The sequence below is a fragment of the Synchiropus splendidus genome, chromosome 13, assembly GCF_027744825.2.
Source record: "Synchiropus splendidus isolate RoL2022-P1 chromosome 13, RoL_Sspl_1.0, whole genome shotgun sequence".
NCBI classification, from domain to species: Eukaryota; Metazoa; Chordata; class Actinopteri; order Syngnathiformes; family Callionymidae; genus Synchiropus; species Synchiropus splendidus.
The window spans coordinates 13,700,139-13,717,115 of NC_071346.1; the positions used below are offsets into that span (position 1 = coordinate 13,700,139).

Sequence of the window (16,977 nt, forward strand, 5' to 3'; positions counted from 1 at the left end):
CAAATTACAGCAGACAGTCATGACATCAAAAATCATGACATTGTTTCATGAAACCTCATCAACCTTCGAATACTTTATAAATTAAAATTTCCCTTTTATTCTTCAAATAGTTTATTGGTTTCAGGAAGATAGTATAGGGACTTACATCAAAGGAAGCACACAGATACACTGAAACGCAGACTTTATTTAGCAGTTTGAAACCATAATCAATGCATTAACTCACTGGACTGAGCAGCCTGGTCACTCAGGTCTCACCCAATCCCATCCTGGACGCAACACTCACTCACTCACACTATTGCTCTGAAGAGCTGGTGATCCTAGACTACTCCATTCAGGTAGAGAGCCAGGAACTTGTTGAAGGTTTCAGGCTTGTAACCCTTCAGACCAGCAGGAACCTGAAGTGAAAAAAGTTAACCCCTTTAGCTCCTCCCTCAAGTCACACCAAGCATCTTGTAAGATGCTTTTCAAATAACAGTTGTTTGAAACAAGACTCACCCTCACTTCCTTCTTCTTAATGTATGGTCTGACTTTAGCAAAGTCATAGAGCTCGACGTCTTCATCCAGCCAAACCTGCAGCAGAGGAGAGAGTGGTAAGTGGGTAGGAAGCGAGAGATCAGAAGGAAATACGTTGGTGCAGCTCATGTCCAGGTTACCTGGTTCTTGACGCCATCGTCTCCGGTCAGATCTGTGGTATTCAGCTGGAAGATGAGGAACTGGAAGATTCTGCCATTGGAACCGATGGCTTGGACCGTGATAGGTTGATCCAGAACACTCTGAGTGGGCTGATGAGACACACACTCAAATTAGACCACAGACAAAAGCACTTCTGACTCTTGATTCGTAGTCTGTGTGGTTTTAGCATTGTATGTTTTGATGATTCAGCATGTTTCTCTTGTTGAAATGGTCTTCCAGTCTGCTTTTATTTCTCATTTACATTCCGAGTACTAGTACCACTGAAAACTGAAAGTACATTTGTACTAGTTAATATATACATAATGTTTCTGCAGTGTGTGTCTAGTTATGTAACCGTTGTTTTGTGTGTGTGTGTGTGTCTTCATTTGTGCACATCGGGTTTGTGTCACCATTTTATGTACAACCTCATGATTGTGTTGTTTTTGGTGTGTGTGGTTGGTGTGTTAATTTCAGCAGGTGTTTGTGCCTCTTTGTTGTTTGTTTGGGCTGTGAGGTGCTTGTGAGTGTGTCCTATTTGTTTTGTTTGTGACCTTGTTATGTTTCGATTGAGTGCGTAGACGCTCTTGTGTGTTTTGTCTCGTATCTCTGTGTGCATCCTGTCATCCTCTTGTGTTGTGTCTGTGTGTTTGTGCCTCCTCATTTCTTTGTTGTGTATGTTTTGTGTGACCCCTCACCCCATAGAGTGTGTACGCTCGAGCCAGAGCATTCCCGAAAGCAAACATCATCATCTTGGCTCGGAACTGTTCTGGTTTGAGCTTGCACCCGGGATCCGAGTCCTCCAGGAAGTAGAGTGTGTGGGCGTGGGGGTACGGACACTCAGCGCTGAAACCTGATTGGACGGAAAGCAGTCATGCAACGCACGTGGGCACGCCCTCTGAGTGTGAGACTTCACCTGTGCAGTTGACTTCCTTGTACAAATGGACCTCTTGCAGGTCTATGGTCGGGGAGACAGGGTAGAAGGTCTCCAGCATCTCATCGGCCGTCTCTAATACTTTTTGTTTGTCAGAAACCTGCGGCAAAGGATCCATGCTGGTGTGGAGCAGACCGTTCAGACCACGGATCTGGAACATGTTCTCCCCTGATCCACAGAGAGTAAGTCACACATGAATAAAATAACAAAGGGAACTGACCTAGTGGCTCCAAAGCCGAGTACCTCTGGTCCATGTGGTGGACAACGAGTAGCTCTCTGCGAACATTCTCCTGCTGAGACTGGGGTGGGAGGTCTGCAGGGTCCCACAGAGATGCAGGAGGTTGAGGAGCAGGGTTTTGCTGAGGACAGATGAGACAAAAACTAACATGAGTCCTTCAGGACAGGAGGACAAACTCAGCGCCGACTCTACCCGTAAACATCTTTCTTGGGCCGCTCCTCGGTGGTGTCCCAGAAGCGCGCATGTCTGATGGCGTTCTGCACTCGCTCATCCTGATCTGGTATTTGACTGGCCAGACCCACGGCCGGTGAGAGGATGTGGGCGGGCAGTCCAGTGGTCAGCTTGGTTTTAGTCAACCACAGAGCCTGGACCAGACCTGGTCAGGTGGAAGAGACGTTAGTTATTTTAAAAACTTTGTGTTTATAAGCACGTTACTACGTCATTACACGCGAGTCTGCTTGTGTTTCTTCTACTGGTGCGTCCCGCCTACACATCCCAAGCATCAGTTACCTTCAAGGATGCTGGTCCTCTGGTGGAACACGTAGCAAGGTTTCTCCTTGTACAGCGGCATTTCCTGATGCGGGGGACTTGTGTAATGGAACGGATCCTTCTCCTCCCTCTCCCACTTGGGGAAGACGGGCTTCGCCAGCCCTGGTACATAATGCATCCTCTCCCCGTAGGTAATCATCTCCAAGCCGGGGATTTCGACCTTCTCCCTGGTTTTCCTCAGAGGAGGCATTTTTCCAGTGAGACAGGAGCTTGTGGACAAATGTCTCCGGGCCAGAAGGACCCCACGTCCATGTGCTGCCAACAGTCCCGCATCTCTTAAGACCAGTGGAGGTGAGACGATGGTACCGACTATTCTCAAACACGGAGACATTTCTATAAACATCCCCAAATGACTAGTATTCCCGCAGATTACATCCGTATGACCCGAATCATCTCCTGTCACTGACAACACCGCTGCTGGGGGACGCCATGTTGGTTCTTCTTCTCCTGTGACGATTAAGGAGATCGGGGTTGCACTATCGCCACCATGTGGTTTGTTGTTGTTCATGTTTTCAATCGTTCCGTACTGTCGTACCGACACAGCAACGTCCAGGCAAATACATTGCTTTTACTAAATATAATTTTCAGATTGAATTGTTTTTGTTCTGCTTTCTTGCAGGCGACATTGTAAGCACTACGCACAAGCTTTAGAATGACATCTTGTGATGCCGTTTTGTGAAAATTCTTTGGTTGGTGCAGATCGATAAAGTTAAAAGTGATTGTAAATAAGGTTTTTCAGTCATTCTAAAAACAACTGAATTAAGAAGCAATGTTTACTGCTAGTAGACAATAAACACAAAGACGCAACTCTTCATTTAATATAACACTTCACTATTCATGAAATAAGTGATCGGAGAAAAGCAACCTTGTATATTTTATACAAATATTTGAAGCCAAGACTAGGAAATTATATTTTTTGTGACTTCAAAATACCTAATATATCTGTCTTTATTAGGCAAAAAGTATAATAGAAATAGAATTTACTGGTCCTCCTTTCTTTATGATGCTCAAAATGATCATGCTGACATGGAGTGAGACTTTGCCCAGCAACACCTAAAATCACATATGTGTTTCGACACCTGTCTGTACAAAGAGTTAAGCACATGGGTTCAAAAGAATTTAAGAAAAAAATATTAATTAAAAACTATTCAGAAGTCATATTTGGTAGATGTTGAGTGCTAGTATGAGATGTGTTTCTCAGATTTTTTGTAATAAAAAAATAAAATTAAGTATTTATTGGTTTCTTAACCAGTGACAAAAAGAAGGGATTAACAGTCACAGGGGGCATGGTGGTGCGGTTAGTAGTAGGAACCACTGTCTGAAGAGTTCATGAAGAAAACCAGCGTCACATTAGACAGACCTTGGTCACATTTACCAGACACACATCCATCCAAGAGATGAGCTTGATGTTTTTAATGCTGGTGGAAGAGAGTGCTGAGAGCATAATAACATAACAACAACACTGTTCCTAAAGCTGCATGACATGTTCAGGTCCCAAACACAGGAACTCGCAGGTCACTCTGACAACCGTGTCAGGCGTTAATGAGATGAGTTTGAGAGGGAGGATCACCATGTCAACATTGCAGCTTCCTTAAATACAAGACATATTAAATACATTAACAAGACAAATAATGTTTGGCTCTGATTAGAACTAATAGAATGGTGAATTTTAGTGGCAAGCCACAAGATGTTGCAATACGTTGACTTCACGTCATACCGCATAAAAACTTCAGATATTACACCGATAACAGATGGGAGTTTATCGGTGGTGTGGTGATTTCAAACATGCATTCAGTATTGCAGTTTCCTCCCAGTTAGATAACAAATAGTTTCACTCATAAGAAATGCATTCCCATATAGGAGAGACCAAATTGTAGTTTTACTGTGTATAATATTAAAATCTAATAATGCATGACTGGAAACAATAAGATAATAAGAGTTAAGTTAAATTCCTATACGTGATCTTGCTGAGCATGTGGATGTATATTAATATATACTGGCATTTTTTCAATGAATTACCATTAAATGTAAGACGTAAAGTTAAGTTATATTTTATTCTACTGAATCCCCGCCGTCACTCTAAGTCCAGAACAGACAGGAGAGCATGACAAACAAGACGATTCTGGCTTGATTCCCTCTGTGGAGCAGTTTGTGTTGGGAGTGTCAGTTATGCACTGCAGGTTCAGCAGCTGAAAAAGAACAGCAGGCAGGATGTGCACCTGATTAAATGTGGCAAGCAACTAAAAAAGCTTTCTGGAGATAACAATGACCTTTAATGTAACTGCTGTAGAAGTAGGACTTCCCCACATCTGTTGTGGAGACTCATCACGCTCTTACACGAGTTACATATAAATCAGAGCATTGTTTCACTGAAAGGTGAAGAAAAAATTACATTGTTTAATTACATACTACGATTTTTTTAAAGTACATATCTGAGCACCAAATATTGTTTAAATAAAAATATAGGGCTCACGTTCGACAGAAATCATAAAGCGATTAATAGCATTTAAAAACCAATATTAAAAAAATGTAAATATGATTTCAACATAAGTAGCTCAGTCGAATTCTTTTCACAGCATGCAGTATATAAAGCAACTCTTCCATTTCATAGGGTCAGTAAAAAGTAACAAAAAATAATAAAAGACATAAGGTTTAAAGCTTTACATTGTCTTTTTCTGGTGAAAAACAGGACATCGGATATAAATTAAAACTGCAAATCACTGTTTACATTAATAATATACATACATAAAAAAGAAATGATATAAATATTCCAGAGAGGTGTGTCTTTGTTTTTGGTGTGCCCTATAGCGTGACTTTCCCTCCTCTGGAGGGTCCTACTTTCATATTAATGAATAAGCATCATAATGTTGCCTTATCAAAACAGTGATGACACTGACCTTCATCTGCCTGATCTGAACACTGCAGGAGCAACAGATCTGCAGCTTCTTGATAGTCCAGTGAGCTGACCATGTATGAGACCAGATTAGGAGGATGAATTCTTGGTTGACCCTTGTCTAAGAAATGGAGAGGATGTGACAAGAAAAGAAGAACATGTATTAAATGACTACAACAAATTTAAAAAATCCTGTCAAATAACAACAGTATATTATATTTTTTGTCTACCTTTTCAGCGTATAGATCTGATCTGCATTCGTCCTGACATCTTGTTGTATATGAGGACAACACAAACCACACAGTTGTAATCTTGATGAACCACTTTATTGTCAACTATTTGACTTTCTTCTTAATATTTTGGACTTCATACGTAATATCTATTGTTACTTTGTTGTTGTTGTTCTGTTAGGAATTACGGCTTAATTTGTACTGCTACTTGAGCTTAAAACATTGAAGTTTCAGTCATGACTCTCTGCCTTTATTCACAAATTTCCACTTTATTTTCATGTTTCCATAATACAACATCAAAACACAGGTAAGCTGATATTAAAAAGCAGACCATACATCAGAATTCTGAGGCAAGGTTCCAACAAGGTAGGTACCTACAATATATTTAATTCATAATACAAAGTACAAAATATTGATTCATAAACACAGTGTTGTTTTATATATGCATCTGTATATATAACATATTTTTCGCCTTTTATTATTTCGAAATGTTATAAGATTGGAAAATATATTACCTTTATTTTGAGATTTTCCTTTTAAACGACTCTACTTTGTAAAACCATTGGATTTCAACTCTTCTATCATTGTTAGAACATTCCAAGACTACCATTCCAACCAAGATCTAGTTTCAGGACAGAAAAAAAAGCACTTTCCCCACCGACTCATGTAACATGACGTCTGCTGCAGGTACACAATCGGCGGAGAGCGCTGGAAAGTCACCGTCGATGTTACGCTGCTTCTCGACCGCTTCGTGAACAGAGCTAATGTGCATCTACGTAAATTGCGTTGTGGACACTGGCGAGGCTTTTCAGCTGGTTAGCCAAACATGCACAGAAAAAAGCGATGGCCAGGAAAATGAGACGAAGATTATGAGCCAAACCAGGTGAAAAAAAAGCAACAGGAGAACTCTGTCCAGGTTTGTAAGATATGGTGAAGCCTATCGTTAATCTATTTCGACTTGCTTGGTTTTTGAATGAGCAGAATTTAGAGGGTTCGCTTACACGTTAGCTTCTGGTGCTACCAATGCTAGTATACGCTGGCCTCTCACTTCTTGACGGACTTTTAAACAAATAGAGTCACCGTTTTTCTGCCTGTGTATCGTTGAAAACACGAACTGTGGCTATTTAAGTTACTTCTCAAATCCATAAAGTAACTCTGGTCATGAATGCACGTCGAGGCCAAACAAACTACTGTGGCCTAAGCTCAACTTCCTGCGCTGGACTGCCCTGCTGCTGGCTTATCGTGGATCAATAGAATATTTTCAATAACGGGTTGTTATTACGTGCCACCAAATGGCGATGACACTGCATATAGTGTCTGTTCCGTCTTCGTTTATTTATCTTTTTGGTTTAGTATTGACAGCAGAGGGAGCTTGGTTAACTTGACTGTGGTGTAGCTTCGCGAGAAAATATTAGAAAGCAACAAAATGCGTTTTATGACGACTGATTTATTCGATTCTCACTGTGAAGTTGGTGTAATTATGAATAGTTTCGGCGGTTATTGTAGTCAAACTGCCTCGAAGGTGGTGAGATGAGGCCAGGCTGATAAGTAATTATTGTATTTCCTACTTAGAAGATACTACGAGGTGTCGCTTATTCTCGCTCCTTCCACTGTCTGTTCATATTGATATTGTAAAATACAGTGTATTTTAGTCTCAAGTTCTACCGCGTGGTGTCAGAGCAGTGTAACAACGCACGAGAGAATGGTTCCAATCTGCTCCCTGGTTTAGGCCCTGTTTACTGGGTTTGGTTGTTTTGTACATGGCGTGTTGACTATTCACAAATAAGTTATATTTCCAGAAATATATTTAAAGCTTTCTGCTGGATATAACTGAGGCCGGTTCATGCCCCAACAAGTCCTGTTCACACGGTCATGCTGAGGTCAGGCAGTCGTTCATGACCACAGCCTACGAAACAACCATTAAAAATATATGTATTGTAAAGTTGCATCTAGACTGGCGTACAAAATATCTGCGCCATTGATTTGAATATGAAGATGTAACTAACTTTTGGGCATAGCGGGGTCCATTTACCTGACCATGCATTTGACACGTTGATATGAAAGAAGTGTTCAGAAATTGGATGTGTTTTTACATCACTATGAATAACTGGTCAATTCAAAAGGGCTGTGTGATCAGGCGACCTGTACCTGCCGATGAGGAAACCGTCAGCCAGGCAGTTTATGATGACTGAATGCATGTAGGTTTTAACACATTGCCTTGTATTACTAGTTAAGGTTGAATACAGTGATCTTTGGTTAATTTTGTAAAGATCAGATGTAAGGATGTCCACTTTTTTGCTCACGGTGTACTGACATTTTAGGACTTGCTAGTACAGAGTACTTAATAATACCATAATAACCATTTTAAATTCTGATTTTTTTTTTCTGCACGTTGCCAAATCAAATACGACGGCGCTGCCACATATTTCACTTTTAATATTTCAAGTTTAGCCTGAGCAACCTTTGCATATGCTGATATATAGTATCTAAGATCCTGGTACTGCATAGTGGTTTACGAACACAAGTGTTCCTTCTTTGATTGGGGTTTTTTTTTGTCCGGGACCACACGAAATAATTGACCATAATGTAACCAATGTAATTAAATGTAATGAATAAATCAGACCCAATGTAACTGCTAATGTAATTATTTAGGGCTTTCTTGAATGAAATATGTTTAAAGTTATGATCATGAAAAAAATCCTCCAGTGTCTGAGCCGTGTCTCTGGCAGCAGCTGGAGCAGGTCATAAATCAGCTCACCAGCAGTGTGAACTGTTGAGTTTTTTGTGTTAAAAGTACAATTAAACCTGCGATCATGAACTGTAGCATGCTCGGCTTTGGTAACGGGTTTCACACAGTGCCAAGCTGAAGTCCATGACGTAATGTTACAGTTGCTTTTTTACTGTAAAATGCGAATATTGTCTCCACAGTGTTTTGTTCTGACATTTTCCCAGATTCACATGACTGATGTCATGAGCCCATATTTGGCATGTACAGAGAAATAGGCTAGTATTGTGGCGTCTACCGATATCGGGACATCCCTAGTCAAATACTAATGGCAGGGTTGTTGCTTACATTTGGGCATCGCCACACAAGACAAATGTGGGAGACAATCTTGAGTTACGACCACCAACTGGTTGTTTGTCAGTGATGCTGTCAGGAAGTTTCAAAAATGTGCTGCTGTGTGCAGTTTGTACTGTCATTCATGGAAATTCATTAATCTGGGAATTTGATGCCACAGGTTGGGATTAATTGTGAGATTTGTGTTTAAGGATTTGGAAGAGTTGATACAGATTTAGCCTGCTTACCTTTTCAACACTAAAGATTGTTGAAACAGTAGTGAACATAATTTTACACCACCATACGACTGTGGGAACGTTACTGACAGGACGTTGAAAATAGCATTTCCTTTTTCACACGTGACTTACCTTCAACTTGTCATGGTAGAAAAATGTCAACACCCACATGGAGCGAATGTAGTTTGTGTTTGCATCAGTTTTGTATCTTGAAGCAAGTTGGTGCGTGGGCTGGAACAAGGTGTTACCTTCTTTTTGTGTGGGTTCGCTGAATCATGGTACACATTCAATTGAATGACACAATTTCAGAACCAAATCTGACTGTCAATATTCTCCATCCCCTTATTCTATAGAGCACAGCAGAACCATGTTGAAAGTGATCATTGTAAATGTGGTCTTTTATTAAAAAATAAAAAATAAAAATTTACAGCCTTACAATCACACGCCTACAGAGATACCGATAATATTCCGATCCAATACCCGAGGTCTGTGTGCTCTGATGTTGGCGTCATTGTTGTTGGTTGTGTGGCAAAATGATGTACGCATCAGACAAGAAAAGGAAGTCGAATCAGCAAAATGAAATATAATTGGCTCCTTTGGTGTCATTAAATACATATTTGGCATGATAGACAATTGCAATAATGACTGACATGGGGCGGATGCCCGAATCCTGACATTTATCGCATTGAGTTAATGCGTTCAGAAGCAAAAACTTTGCATTTCAGCTCACGATAGTCATGCTTATTAATGGATCTGAAATCTCTGCTGTTTGTATTAAGAGTTACCGATTTGTTAATTCTGTTGGTATCGAAACCAGATCCGGCATCGGATTGGTATCCTCATTAATTTTCTTTTATTGCCTATGTATTTCAGAACAGTAGTGAGATATAATAAGGCACTCTAGTCAACAAAATTTAGAGATTTTATGAAGGTTTCTGTTCAACACATTCAGAGCTCAGTTCAGTTTTTCACCCACTGATCGCCACTGTGAAATCTGTTTATCTGAAGAGGTTCATTGAGCTGTTTTTAGCACAGCAGTGCTTGGATCTGAATCACTAAATATTCTATTTCTGTTTCTCCTAGGTTGGGACTGGAGACCTCAGCATCCAAGATCCCTGATGATCTTCTCGCCCTGGCTGTCAGTGAAACCGGCTATGAGCCAAACAACCTGACCATTCGTGCGTCTGATCTTGATAGTTGACAGTTTGGTACCTGATCTGCTGTCATGGTGGGCTGGCATGTCTGAGGCCAGAAGCAGGCTTGACTTTTCATTTTAAAGAACGATTTGGTCGTTTTTGGTTGATGCAGAGTTCGACAGTTTATCTCCCCCATCTCCATCTCTGGCCCCTGCAAGGGGGTATTTATTTAATTGGAACTGGTCCCCTCGTCCAATCATACTGCGGGCCTCTCTACCATTAGAAGTCCTCATTGAATTCATGTTGCATTCAACTTGTTAGCCCTAAACTCTTTTAGTACTGTGTTCATTTTTCACAACTCAGAACCCCCCTTACCTTTTCTCCTTCAGTGCTGTAAGCCATTTTGAAATTCCAACGACCCAGGGGTCAGTGCACCTTTCAGTCAAGCTGACTGTCAAGCCGCTAGGCACTCGTTTTAGTGGTAGTTTTAGTTGCATGGAATCACCGTAATCGTGGAGAAGCCAGGATACCACAAGCTGATGGACTTCGACAAGCGAGGAGTAGGCGGGGGTGGTGGGGGTGGGGGTGGGGGAGGAGGAGGAGGAGGTGGAGGCGGCGGGGGTGGCGGCGCTGGGGGGAAAGGTGATGCAGAGGATGGAAAGCGAATGTCTGGAAAGACGGGTAGCCGCTCAGGGCACAGCAGCCGGGGCACAGGCACCAACTCTGGGGTCCTCATGGTTGGACCGAATTTTCGAGTGGGGAAGAAGATTGGCTGTGGAAACTTCGGAGAGCTGCGACTTGGGAAGAACCTGTATACCAATGAATATGTGGCCATCAAACTGGTAAAACACCTTCTCAATGCTCATGTTTTTCAAACCTCCTGAGACCTGATCGCACAAGTTCATTGATTCTCCCTGGTTTTTCCTTTTTCAGGAGCCAATCAAGTCCCGAGCACCGCAGCTTCACTTAGAGTATCGCTTCTACAAGCAACTGGGTACCTCAGGTGAGAGCCGTTCGTCTACCCGATGTTTTCTGCTGTGATGTTTTTTAAAGAGAGGGAGGAATAATAATGGATTTGTGAATTTCATATGAGCTCTGGTTCTGTGCCACACAGAGGGTGTTCCTCAGGTGTTTTACTTCGGCCCTTGTGGTAAATACAATGCGATGGTTCTTGAGCTTTTGGGACCCAGTTTAGAAGACCTGTTTGATCTATGTGAGCGGACATTTACTTTGAAGACTGTGCTCATGATAGCTATCCAACTGGTAAGTCCAGCTCACTGTCTGACTCCTTCATTATTACACTGTTTTACCCATGTTGTAAGGTTTTAATCATAATTTCTTACTCAGATAACGCGCATGGAGTTTGTTCACACCAGAAGCCTCATCTACCGAGACGTGAAACCAGAGAACTTCCTCGTGGGTCGACCCGGATCCAAGCGGCAACACACCATCCATATCATAGACTTCGGCCTGGCCAAAGAATACATTGACCCTGAGACCAAGAAACACATCCCTTACAGGGAACACAAGAGCTTGACTGGAACTGCGAGATACATGAGTATCAACACACATCTGGGGAAAGGTATGGGGTTCTTTTCAACTGATCAATTTATGGCACAAATGTCTACACCTACATAGTTCACCTAGTGCTGCAGAAACTATGGGTACAAGGTTAACACTACAAACTAGTATTTCATACAAGTCCTGTCATGTTTGTGGACACAGGAACACCCTCTTATTGTGTCCTAACATTTTTGACAGAGGAGTTTGATCCTGGGAATCCATAAATTCGTGTTGTGCCCATATTTTATAGGGTTGTGTGTCTTCCCTGGCCCATTTGGTCTCAACTGTGCAGTCAGCAATTCAAATATACATCATTATATATCGCATTTAAAAAAAATGTTTTTGTATTGATTTTTCTGTTTTGGTTATCAAGTGGATTTGTTAAGTATTGCATTATGGTCTCACTGAAAGGCAGATATTTCCTGAAACGACTGACAGTCTTAAATGAGTCTGCTGTGTCTGTGTGTTTCAGAGCAAAGCAGGCGAGACGACTTGGAAGCGCTTGGTCACATGTTCATGTACTTCTTACGAGGAAGCCTTCCGTGGCAGGGGCTTAAGGTGAGGCCATTACAAGCTTCTTGTTACTCTGGAGTCTGAGCTTGTTAGTGATAATGTGACAATGTTTCTTTTTGCTTATTAGGCTGACACTCTGAAAGAACGCTATCAGAAGATAGGTGATACAAAGAGAGACACACCTATAGAAGTCCTCTGTGAGGGCTTTCCAGGTTCGTACACATAATATTTATTATGCTTCTTTTTTCTTTTGTTTTCTTTGCCCCTTTTAGCTATATGCACTACATGTTTTACTTTAGTCTTGATAAACCTTTTTAATGTGACCTTTTATGCTTGGCTATGTGTAACAGAAGAGATGGCAACTTACCTGCGGTACGTGCGACGGCTGGACTTCTTCGAGAAGCCAGACTACGACTATCTTAGGAAGCTCTTCACGGATCTCTTTGACCGGAATTCATACATCTTTGACTACCAGTATGACTGGACTGGAAAGCCACTGGTGAGTACGGAGATCATGTGTTTCAGCAGTACTAGGACTGAGCTTCCTTTCAAATATTAATGTTCTGGAAAGAAGTATATCACTATCAGAAGGTATTCCTCAAATAAGGAGTGTTTTTAGATTCAACAATAACTTGACAGTACAGTTCATTAGAAAAGTAAAAATGGAAACAAAACGCTACATAAAAATGCATTGAGTGAAAGTCACTCTCATCCCAAAGTTAGGTGTTGCTTCCTATCTGTAAAAAGTGATGATGCAATGCTACAGAAAATTATTGCAACTTTCGGATGCTGTAATGTAGATGGAAGAAGAAAGTGAATGGAGGTGTTGTCTTTAATGATCTATACATTTGTGTTTCCAGCCGACTCCTATTGGACCAGTGGCCACTGAGACTCCACTCCAGACGAACAACAGAGATAAAACCCCACAGACCAAAAATCAGGTGTGTAATTATTGCATAGTACCTGTTTGTCATCACTGTGTTGCATCGACTCTGCATCGCCTGCATACACACACTTGCTATTTTAAGGGGGCCACGCACAGTTAGAGTTATCTACAGTGTTAGGAAGATGAAACATCATGTTAACTGGTGGTGTCTGTGGTTTACAACCGTGTTCATCCATTACCCAGTAATTTAGCTCAGACAATGTGCCTGCACAAAATGTTACGCTCCGTGATCTGAGAGTCATGGAATTGATGATGCGGCGCTCGCTGTAAACTGAGCTGCTTACAGAGAAACTTTTGATCCACTGCTCAATATTGTCTTGAAAGAAGAAGTGTGTTTTTATCTTTGAGCAGGAGGAACTGTATTTCCTGTTCCTAAACACAGAGGTGTGACTTTTGTTTTGAAAAGTATCGTCTCACACCAAGTTGACATGCCAGTCTGTCTTATATTGAATTACTAACAGGTCAGCTTAAGCTGCTCGAAGTGCTTCGGTGATCGACTTTTGCAATCCTTGAAATCGGAAGTGATCCACGTGAACAGTTCATGCCCCATGTTTGTAGGTCTTTGTGGTTTAATAGAGTGTTTTGAGCGAGGCGGCCATTTTTCACGCTTTCACTTACTGTAACTTTGAAATTGCATTTAACATTGTGCTTTGATACATGAAGCTACTTTGTTAGTTTGTGAGACAGGCCTGTAGCTTTAGGGCGTCTTAGATAAACTGAAAAACATGAAAAAATGGACGCCCTGTTTCCTCAGCAGGACGCCCTAGATGTATTATTAGTGCCTGTATAATGCCCAACTCATAGTGTCATCTTACTGGTTTACATTAAATTGTCTTTCTGTGCGGTATCTTCGCTGAATATGATCCAAGTTCTCACATTCTCAAACCTTTCACAATGGTATTTTGGCCGCATATTTGTTTACCGCCATAATCTAGCGGTGAGTCTGATGGCATGGAAGCGGGCTGCTATTGATGCGATGACAGGAGGAAACCACAGAACAGTTCCAAACTTTAAATAGTAGTTATTTTGGTACAAATAGATATTTACAGCTTTGTTTTTTACAAAGCAAGTTGTTAGTTGTCAGTCGTTGACATGGTGTGTCGGGAGGGGGCGGAGTTATGGCTTGAATCATAATAAGGATTATAAAGAAAGTAATAATGTAATCTTAACGTTCATTGTAACAGTCTTATTGTCCTAAGTGTTTTGAATCAACAGATTTTCTAGATACATTTTACTACATACATTCTGCCGCAATGATGATGCTATGTAATATTCAACAATCTGGGTTGAAGCAGTTTCAAGGTTTACAGGATGATCTGGGAACATGTATTCCTCACTGACACACTTGAGTTTATTTACATGGCAGGGGCTGAAGGTGAGGCCATGACAAGCTCTGGAGTGCATTTTATTAACATCCACAAGCAATTTCTCTACTTGGATATGGAAATGTTTTTTGTTGTCACGAGAGCTCCAAGCTTTGTGGAGGTTTGTTGACATCTCCACATTGTCTCTCTCATCACGGACATGTGTTTTTGATGTCAAGTCTTTGCTCTCTTGTTTTCTGCAGGTGATGAGCTCAACCAACGGCGAGCTGAACACGGATGACCCCACGGCAGGTCACTCTAACGCACCAATCACCGCCAACGCTGAGGTGGAGGTGGCTGATGACACCAAGTAAGAAGCACACTCAAACACTAGAGTTGTCTACGGCTCCTGCTCACAGTAGCAGGTCACATGGTGTAATGTGTAAATATAATGATATCCACTACTGATGCGGCAAGTTAGTCCGCTTTGAAAAAACATTGCTATTAAAGTCAACAATGTGCTTTGACTGACCTTGGTTCTCGTGGAGTCCATACAGTAATAGGCAGAAACCTGCACCATTCTCTGGGATGTCGTCTGTCTTAGTTTAATGGGGTGAATACTACCTGACAAACGGAAAGTCAAATACGGTCATGATGTTCAAAGTATTGAATTTGATCAAATTGGTCTATACAAGGTCTTAAAGCTTAAATTTCTTAAACTTCCTTAAACCTACAGATGGCCTGTTAAAGAGGTGAACTGTCACTGACTAAATGCAATGAGAATTCCGCCCAACAGTTGGAGCATGACAAAGATAAGTGGAGTACAGGACAGGTGGACTCAAGGACAGAGTGTGTGCAGTTAAGCTAAATAATGTCTTGTATGCTTACACCACCGCCTGCACAGAAAACTCCAGTGAGCAGGTGAGAGCAGGTACTTCGAATGTTACAGTCAGGACTGAGTTGATGTGCTGTATCTGTCTTAAGCTGATCTAACTTGTGTAACCTTAGCGGGTTGCTGGACTGTCATTGATCCTGTACTTCCTTGCTCAAACTGCTTATCTTGAAATGGTTGGTGGATATTTGTTTGTTAAAAGTTCATGTAAGTCAGTGTTCAGCCAGGGTCCCCGGACCCCACAGATGCTGACCATCGATTCATTTTCATGAAGAACCACGTCCACTGTTGTTTTTGAGTGGAAAGGCTGGACTTTTAAACACACCTTTTAAGAGTCAAGATTGTGAAGTCATAATATTCACTTGTGATGCTATATTCCTCTCTATTTGTTGATGAGATAATTTGTTGCAGCCCGACAGACCAGTCATCTGTGTCAGCTACTGTGATGTGCTTCAACTCGGTGGCTGCTTCTGCACTAAATGTTGACTTGGTCAAAAGTAGCTGGAGCAGAACCTGCGTGTAATTTTTAGAGCTTCAAGATAACAGTCAGTATATCCGTAAATCAATGCTGACAAACGGCAGAGGGTCCAAAAATGAGGATGTGGCCGGCGAGTTATGATCACAGGAACAATGTGGAACTGTGGCGATGACTGTTCAATAGAAGTTAACCACAAGACAGACACATATTAGTTTCAGTTACAGACCAAGCCTGTGGACAGTGCTTCTCTTGTTTATGTAGGAACAGTTAGGTTTTTAACTACATCCTGTCTGCATCTTCTCCGGTCGGCCTGAAGTTCTGGTGTCTTGTGTCACAGGTGCTGCTGCTTCTTCAAGAGGAGGAAGAGGAAAGTTCTGCAGCGGCACAAATGAGAGCGAGTGGGCTGTATGTCTTCGTTTTGTCCTTGGTTCTTTCTCCCCAGCCTTCCTCACTCTTCTCCCTGGTTCTGTTCGTCCCCTCCTGGAGTCTCCGGGACTCACTGGATCACCAGGCAGCAGAATGTTCACTCAGCTCATGTACCGAATCAACCAAAAGGCAACAGGTCTTCAGCCAGCGATGGAGCGTGACCCCAATGGTGGACTGTATTTATGGAGACGTACTGAACTGAGAATTGAGCAGGACTGAACTGCTGAGGAGTCTGAAAAGACGCTGGGTTGTGTCCGAGGGAGACAAACCCACTCACACGCACTCGCGCGTGCAGAGACGCTGCGCTCTCAGTGAAGCTGATCTCATAAAAGACTTGATGGACAGTGGGATGCAGCTCCCACGCTGACCTTGGATGCTTCCAGGGGTCAGGGCTTGACCCTCAGATGAGAACCTCTCAACTACAAGAATGAAAACTTTCAGTGATTATGTAAAAAAAATGTTTCTGTTAAAGTATAACAAGACCATTTGAATCCTCCATTGTTGTTTTATTTTGTCTTTTTTTTCCATTTGTTCCGAAGGATTGTAGATTCTAGTGTGTTCCTGATTTTTTTTTTTAATTGTATTTTTAATTTTCTCTCTGGGTTGGAGAATGACAGTTGAATAACTCTATTAAAACAAGTGATGGAAAAAAAAGCCATTTTGGTTCTTGAAATTTGTAATTTCTCCATTCCAAATGGAGAAAAAAGGAAACTGACCAGAGGCGTTCGAGCTTGCACATCCTTGTGAAGGGGGAGAGGACGGAGGATTTCCTTAAGTCGTGTTCAGATACCACCACTAAATATCCTGCTTCAATATCATGCACTGTGGAGTCTAGTAACTTTGACCATTTTGAGGACTGAGGTCGACAGTGCCTCAGCCTCGGTCTTGGATGGTTGAAGGACACGTCAGGTT

General features: G+C 41.7%; 2 protein-coding genes across 6 annotated transcripts; one reads left to right on the plus strand and one right to left on the minus strand.

Annotated features, from left to right (window-relative positions):
* Window positions 1-162: 162 nt before the first annotated feature.
* Window positions 163-5,404, minus strand: mrpl37 (mitochondrial ribosomal protein L37). Of its 3 annotated transcripts, XM_053883157.1 has the most exons (10): window positions 5,288-5,404; window positions 4,661-4,759; window positions 2,352-4,579; window positions 2,034-2,217; window positions 1,847-1,962; window positions 1,586-1,771; window positions 1,368-1,522; window positions 654-782; window positions 496-570; window positions 163-395 (listed from the first exon to the last, which is right to left on the minus strand). In XM_053883157.1, exons 3-10 carry the CDS (start codon window positions 2,896-2,898, stop codon window positions 318-320), a joined length of 1,470 nt encoding a protein of 489 aa, XP_053739132.1. In that variant the 5' UTR covers window positions 2,899-4,579; window positions 4,661-4,759; window positions 5,288-5,404; the 3' UTR covers window positions 163-317. The 3 variants fall into 3 exon arrangements, with proteins under 3 accessions (XP_053739132.1, XP_053739133.1, XP_053739131.1); XM_053883158.1 differs by lacking the exon at window positions 4,661-4,759; XM_053883156.1 differs by having other exon boundaries at window positions 2,352-4,759.
* A 302-nt stretch (window positions 5,405-5,706) lies between these two features.
* Window positions 5,707-16,889, plus strand: LOC128769441 (casein kinase I-like). Of its 3 annotated transcripts, XR_008416399.1 has the most exons (13): window positions 5,708-5,879; window positions 6,201-6,429; window positions 9,891-10,785; window positions 10,877-10,946; window positions 11,058-11,206; window positions 11,291-11,525; window positions 11,979-12,064; window positions 12,147-12,231; window positions 12,370-12,518; window positions 12,880-12,960; window positions 14,533-14,639; window positions 15,006-15,190; window positions 15,977-16,889. XR_008416399.1 is itself a non-coding variant. In XM_053883160.1 (12 exons), the coding sequence occupies exons 3-12, from the start codon at window positions 10,483-10,485 to the stop codon at window positions 16,029-16,031; spliced, it is 1,317 nt and encodes a 438-aa protein (XP_053739135.1). In that variant the 5' UTR covers window positions 5,707-5,879; window positions 6,201-6,429; window positions 9,891-10,482; the 3' UTR covers window positions 16,032-16,886. The 3 variants fall into 3 exon arrangements, 2 of the variants coding, with proteins under 2 accessions (XP_053739135.1, XP_053739134.1); XM_053883160.1 differs by lacking the exon at window positions 15,006-15,190 and having other exon boundaries at window positions 5,707-5,879; window positions 12,373-12,518; window positions 15,977-16,886; XM_053883159.1 differs by lacking the exon at window positions 15,006-15,190 and having other exon boundaries at window positions 5,717-5,879; window positions 15,977-16,885.
* The last annotated feature ends 88 nt before the right edge of the window (window positions 16,890-16,977 follow it).